The sequence below is a fragment of the Rhopalosiphum padi genome, chromosome 1 (genome assembly GCF_020882245.1).
Source record: "Rhopalosiphum padi isolate XX-2018 chromosome 1, ASM2088224v1, whole genome shotgun sequence".
NCBI classification, from domain to species: domain Eukaryota; kingdom Metazoa; phylum Arthropoda; class Insecta; order Hemiptera; family Aphididae; genus Rhopalosiphum; species Rhopalosiphum padi.
In genome coordinates this window covers 8,619,300-8,626,906 of record NC_083597.1, presented here as the reverse complement: position 1 = coordinate 8,626,906, position 7,607 = coordinate 8,619,300, and the positions used below count along the sequence as shown (strand labels likewise).

The following is a 7,607-nucleotide window of genomic DNA, read 5'->3' as shown; positions in this document are numbered from 1 at the left end:
TTTACTATACTACACTTCATAGTTTGTATAATTTGAATATATGCTATTTTATTATATATTTACATGTTACAAAATATGAGACTTACAATATCAAATCATTATCAAAATTTACCTTAAAAATAAATCTATTTTATATAATCTATTATTAAAAACATATAAACATCGAAACTTCATTTTAATATCATTATTTTTATTATTTTGACAACCCTATTATAGGTATTATCTACGGTTATTAATTCGCTGAGTAGAGCAGTGGTTCAAAGTTAGATTTGTTGGTCGATTCCTCTTCAACTTCTACGACGTAATTTTGTGGTAATAAACAGTTTTCGTCGGTAGACTGTGTTAAAATAGGCAATATTGTTAGTTCTATAATATTTGCGTCCGACATGAAAAAATTTACGGCCTACTTACTTGTGATGAATCTGGCGGCGGACCTTGTTCCAAAATAATGTACGACGATTTTTCGTCTTTGTAAATTTGGTGGACGATGTATATCTTGTAATTAGCAAAAACTAAATACGACAATTACAAATGATGATGTTACATTGACTAAATATCGGAAAAACCCTATATTATTTGCATAAGTATCATGATACTTTTATACTTACTCATTATGGTTATCGATTTTATGCATATTACGAGACTCCCGACATTGGACAAAACGAATAGAAAACACGTTACCGCTGACAAAAGGTAAAGGTTGTTGACTATTATCCATATCCTAACGTCTTGTATATTATTGTACTGAAAAAATATAAATTCAACATTCACATGATACAATTATGATGTTAGGTATGAATAATAATAATTATTTTTAATACAATTTTTGATCGAAATATTTTTTGTGAATAATTGCGATATCGGTAAAAAAACAAAATGTCAATCTAGTTAATATTTGGTGTGTGGTTTATCTCGAAATATATTGCATTCGAATTATATAAAGATTACGTTATAGCCGAAATTTTGTTTTTCTCACGTAGAAGCGAATCAAAATTAATTCAGTTTGTTGATTCGAATAAAACAATAATTTATAAAATGATAATAATAAAATATTAACTAGATACAAAATATACAGTGCGGTGTATAATAGGTATTGTATATTTATGAAAAAAATCGACGTAGAATGTTAAATTATTATGAAATTTGAGATTTTCGTTTTGCGATTTTGCAGTACTATGTAGTGACAGCCAACTACAAAAAGTACAAACACTAATGCACTATAATACATAAGAGATCGTTCTACATGGGTAAAATAATGATCGCCTAGCTATTATTTATTTTGGATATAAAACAATAAAAATCAGAGAATTTTAAATTTAACGAAAAAATATTATACAGTGTGAATCACAAAGCATGCAAACCACAATATTTTCATTTAATATAATGAATTTATTCAAATTATAATTTTTGGAATATTTAAATACTACACGTCAATGCTATATTTTCAAATTTTTGTTCTATTAAATTGTGTCCTATGATAATACAAACATTTTTTTTTCAAATTAAAATCCGTCTTTTTCTATAAATTGGTTAATGGGTAATTTTTTTGAAAATTTTGATTTTATCAGTTATTAAAATGTTTATTTTATGGATAATAACCTTTAAAATGGTTAATAATAATATAAAAAAAAAATACAATATTAAATCTAGTATTCATTTTATTTATTTTACATGGACTGCAGCCACGGACATAATTATGAAATTTCGTTAGAAAATAAAACAACAAATTGTAAACTCGTCCCATAAGCAGATTTTTTTCGATCCAGCAAAATGTATTATTGTTATTCTGCACAGTGTAGATAGTAAAATAGTTTAGTTATAGGAATATAATATTATGTATAAATATTATGTAAGCTCGGTAACGATCCTTTTTTTACGGCCAAAATAATAATGTATTATACGCTATATTGCAGTGTACTTATCTCTAATCGTCTAACCACTCAAAGTACTTAGGTAGTTAGGTATATATAAATACGTTGAGTATTATTTTATACGTTTGATCTCCCTTCATCAATATACGTGGATAGGCTTTGATATAGGTTTTGAATATTATTCGACTTTTAAATAGTAACCTACAGGTTAGGTTTGGTTAGATTATATATATTAAAACAGCTAACAGACATGGAGTTAAAAACTGGTACTAAAATTAAAAACTATCTCACATAAATAAATATAATATATTATGTATACATTGCACATACTATCAAAAATATTATTTTATATTTATCTTTTATACATTAAAATAAATGATTTAAAAATAAGGAAGATGCGATTGGATTATATTACAAGGCAGTGGTAGCCAATTTGCAAATTAATTGTGAAGAATAGAATACGTAATTAAATCTATTAATATGTACATACTTATAATAAATATATTATAGTACACAAGTAAAATGTAATAATACATATTTATCAACTTCTTCTAAATTATTTAAAAAATAATATCGATTCAAAGTGTGTACTCAAAGTGTAATACCAATTTTTTTTGTACTTTAAATTGTTCCTTATAGTGAATATTTTGTAATTTCTCACAAATATCTACTATGTAGAAGTCAAAGTGTATTGATTTTCTTAATAACCGAAAACTCCCTAATATGGTATTTTTCAATTTCCCGAAGTTATTCACTGTATATATATTTTACTGTAGCATAAAATATGTTCTTAAATACTTAGAAAAAATGATTCTCTCATCTCTCTCTCTCTTTCTCTGAATCACTCTGTATCACATTATTATGACACTAATATAATATAATATTCTAATATTGTAGGTATCTGCATTATTATTTCCAGGTATATAATGTTAAATTATACATGAACGCCGAAGCGTTGCTATAGTTTTGGGACGCCACAGCATCATACACACACCGAAATAACACGAAATAACGTTCAAAACATATATATCTAATCACAGTTGTGAATATTGTTGGCAAATTACTATATTATAACATGCGTGGTATAGACTGAAATCTCAGCGCAGCTGGGGGCGTAAAACAAACGATGATATATTAATATCGTATTAATCAATGTCATATTATAATTAGGTACTCTGTTTTATAATAATATCATTTAGTATTTATAAACACACATTGATAATAATACCAAACGAAAATTGTTCACACATAATACCCACAGCGAATAAGGTGTAATGTATCTAATTTAATAATTTCTATAAAATACGTCATAATACCGAACGGTTTATATCATACCTATACATCGTGACATTTTACAAATTCAATACTATAACTATACAATGATATCGTCACAATTCACAGATGTCGGGGACATTCACGTCACGCAACACACTAATAGGAATATATATATATATATATATGTAATCAACGAGTACAGTGTATATTATATAATATAATAATCGTATGTGTCGGTGTGCTTACTCGGATTGTGGCGTTTCGCAAATGGTAACTCGCGTACATCGACAGTATGACGTCACATATTTGGAATAGCAGAGATGTATTGAAGTAAAACTGTCCGTAACCTGCGAAACACACACATATCAATAGAATAATAATAATAATAATATAATATCGTATACGCGCCAATCCGAAATTTCTGCCTGTCGAGTTATTTATCAACGCACATATAACACTAAATAATAAAATGATTTACATATTGTTATTATTACAAACGTGGCGTTGATATTTTGTGTACACATCGCATATCGTACGCGCCTACGTGCAGTATAAACAGTATTGTATTATTTTGATGGTAAATCTTCCTGGAGACTGGAGTATATTATACGTATACCTAACCGCCATTACTCATTAGTGTTTACTAAACTAACGCAATCGTACAGATGATGCGATGTATTGTGCGCAATCGCGGACCGACAATCTGAATATTATTTGATGAAAACAATAATTTTATTTAGTTTCCCTTTCTCCCGTAACGATATTACCACACGCAACTAATGTGCTGACTATAATTTCTCACAATGTCATTGTTTTTCAATACTTTGGAAACTTAATTTTCAATCTGAGGTTAAAAGAATACATGATATATTATAATCTTCTACAGGTATATTTTAAATGTATACATTTATTGCAAACGTAGAAGTAAATTCAATTAAAATACGTATACGCGAGTAGGTAATTAATAAAGTATTTTCTTTGATCTAGTTTATTTCCACCAGTCTACATAATATTTAAGATGAAAAAATCATAATATTGCATTTCATATCTAATATATTATGTCATCTAGCTGACCTATACATTTAAGAAGATAAATTAATCACCCATAATTAAATCCTTAAACCATTAAAAGTGCATTGTAATAGTTCTTCAAATCATATGGTATGGCAAGTTACATATTATATTATATAGTTGTAAATATAATATCAGTGATAAATGATAATAATATGTAGTAGAAAAATCACTCGAATGATTTATTTCAACCCAGTTCTATTTTTAAATAATTTATAAATACAACATATCGGTTAAAGTGCACCTGCTGCAGGGTATACACGACATTATGCACGATTCTATATAGATATGTGGAATTTGCAGATAAAATTGCCGATAAAATTATCGAATAAAATGTCGATAAACATACGCCGTATAAATGTACCTATGTAAAAATCGGTAAATTTTTTAAATAGGTTTTTATATACATTATTTTACTTACCCACTTAACCTATTCCTGAAATTTTTTATGCCGATATAAATCAATAGATATAATTTATAATTTGCATCATTAATAATAACAATTACAAATATAGGTGATATAATTATAATATATAAGTATTAAATGTATTCTAAAATTCAAATTGCATAGGTAAACAATTAACGATATTATTGATCGAATGTACATTTAATACTGCGTTTAATGTTTACCTTTTCAAAATTTGTGTACCGAACTAAGGTACTTATCCGTTGAGAATGTTTTAGGTTTGTTGAAATAATTATTATTCATTAAAACCATATAAAACACGTTCGTGGCAATTTTACGGCGTCCAAAAAAAAAGTTTAAAACAAAAACAAAAACTGGTGACAATAATAATATATTGTATAACTATGTACAATACTACATATAGTCAAATATATCTTCGTACACTATACACGATGGTGATACGTCAAAATATCCCTAAAAACAAAATATTCCACGACTTTCCCACGTAAATATTAATTCAAAATTTGAACATTTTTATAAAAGTTACATAGATATTAATACAATATAATTATTAACATTTATAGAATAAAAAACGATTAATTAAAAAATGTTTAAACAAATATTAAAATGATATTGTAATAATATTATATTATATATTATGTATAAAATTATTATAAAAATTGTTAATTAAATAATTTAATTTAAGACTGTTAGTTCACGACACGCGTTGTAGATAAAGATATAAAATGACACACTATACCATTATCAAAATAACGAATAACACACATTCACTTTAGATAAAGTTCGATTATTATTTCTAATCACAACTTTTACGATAAAGGTTAACATTTTAAGTTATTATTTACGCGGGATATTTACCTACACGATAATAATAATAGACGTGACGATTTTCAATTACTCACCGACCCATCGATGATTCGAATCCTTGCCGGCCAATTGCTGATTCGATGTCTTATTGTCACCCTTTTCAACGTACCATTCTAATAAGCAGCTGCTGACCAACAGTATAATTGAAAACGATTGAAACCACTAAAATAAAAACGACACACAAATTACGAGTCAGCAAACCGATCAACTGTAAAGACAGAATAAGGGCTATGGAGTTGATCCGGAGCAATACAATATTCTTTCTTTAATCTTAAAAATATATCATTTTTCTAAATGAAATAGTTAAAATATATATTATTATTGGTGTATAAATGTATTTAATACACAATATTTTTAATTAAAATTATATAATCAATAAGGTATAATAATATTATAATCTCATTGCAAACATTTAATATCAATAAAATATCAATCTAAATTCTAAAACGACAAGAAATAAAAATGTAGTTGTTTATTAAGCCGTGTAATTTTATTAAACTCTCATAATTATAGTAAGTATTGTGTTATCGTGTATGTATACCTAATTATTTGTTTTAAGTTTTATTATGTGCAAAATAAAAATACACGGATCAAGTAAAAGGTATTGTCATATAAATATCATAATAATATTGTTTTATTTATTCTATTATTATGATACATATTAATTTATTGTACTATATTAGAGCATTATATAATATGTATATTATACAATATGTCAATACTAAATAATGATTATAATTATTATTATGGTTTATTATTTTATTGTAATCTCGTTTTAAATGAATACGTGTTTCAACCTGCAGTTAAAAATAAGAAACAAGTTTTATTCGATATTACACTGGATAATTTTATATTAAAAATTCAACAAATTATGCTGTTATCAAAAAAAAATAAAAAGACCGCTAAAAAATGATAACTAACTTGTCTTTTTTATACAGCGTATACTATTATATTATTTATTTAAATGGATATTTTCAAATCGTTTATGAAATGCATTTACAATATATTAAATCGAAATAAATACGTATTTCTCTTCTGTAAGAACACAAAAAACTGAAAAATATAACAACCTAATATTGACGTTTCCCTAAAAAGTATGTCGCTTTTATACTGATGAAAAAACTTCAAACTTTTGCAAATATTGTGTTATTCTTATCCCGCGATCGAAGGTTACTGCAGCTTAGCATTTACCTGTATATAATAGTATACTCACCAACTGCAAAGCCGTCAACGTGTACAAAGTTCTACGAGGATCTGCGTTCGCCGCCCTAAACGACGAGACTCCGAACGCGGGAATGTCTGACCATTGTTTTTTGAAATATTTTAAATTTACAATCATTTGTACGATATTATAATTGTCTGACACTCGCTGGACGCCCGGCTTTCAATGGAAGTGCTCGTTGCAGTGGACGTGCTCGCGATCGGCACGGCGTCACGTAAAATGACTGCAGCGACCGCGACCTAAAGATATATGATATTTTGTTTATGTATATCTCGTTATTATGATTATAGGCGAGAGTTGCGCGCAAACGAAATCGAAATAATATTATCAGCATACTGAAATATGCGAGTAAACCTCCGATAGTTGTATTTACGCACGTACGTTATGCGTACGGTTTGATATGGATAACGATATAATAAATTATTAAATTGCTAATAATGGAAATAAGAGAAGTATAAAAACGAGCGACAACCGAAGAAATTCTAGAAGCGCCATTCTAGGATTATCAATAAAGTATACGCTCACACACACACACACACACACACACAGAAATACAGAATGATTCACCATCACCAAAGTATGCTCACCCTCTTTTTCGTTTTCAAATTTTCAATAATGCAGTTATTCAAAATTTGATTTTTTGAATTATTTACTTAAAAACTATACAATAAATAATTTTAATTTTATTTCTCAAAGTATATTTAAAATATGTAAAAATCAAATATTTAATAAATGTATTATTAATTGATAATCATCGCAAGTATAGTGAATTTCGTGTGAAATAATACACACAATATTTTGGCATGGGAATATAGCGATTTATATGTTTTAAAATCATATTGTATCATATAGTTATGTAAATATTATTATGTGT

At 26.9% G+C, this 7,607-nt stretch overlaps 1 protein-coding gene across 1 annotated transcript; it reads right to left on the bottom strand.

The window, feature by feature from the left end:
* Positions 1-6,967, bottom strand: LOC132918091 (uncharacterized). Its single transcript, XM_060979176.1, has 6 exons — positions 6,725-6,967; positions 5,547-5,673; positions 3,393-3,493; positions 609-744; positions 412-512; positions 1-337 (listed from the first exon to the last, which is right to left on the bottom strand). The coding sequence occupies exons 1-6, from the start codon at positions 6,848-6,850 to the stop codon at positions 233-235; spliced, it is 696 nt and encodes a 231-aa protein (XP_060835159.1). The 5' UTR covers positions 6,851-6,967; the 3' UTR covers positions 1-232.
* Between the last annotated feature and the right edge of the window lie 640 nt (positions 6,968-7,607).

Bases quoted from the DNA above. Each gene is read 5' to 3' on its own strand.
- LOC132918091 (XM_060979176.1), bottom strand. From the start codon at position 6,850: ATGATTGTAAATTTAAAATATTTCAAAAAACAATGGTCAGACATTCCC. The intron at 3,494-5,546 runs GTGAGTAATTGA...TGTGTTTCGCAG, and splicing joins TTCGAATCATCGATGGGTCG to GTTACGGACAGTTTTACTTC. The intron at 745-3,392 runs GTAAGCACACCG...ATATTTTTTCAG, and splicing joins TGCGAAACGCCACAATCCGA to TACAATAATATACAAGACGT.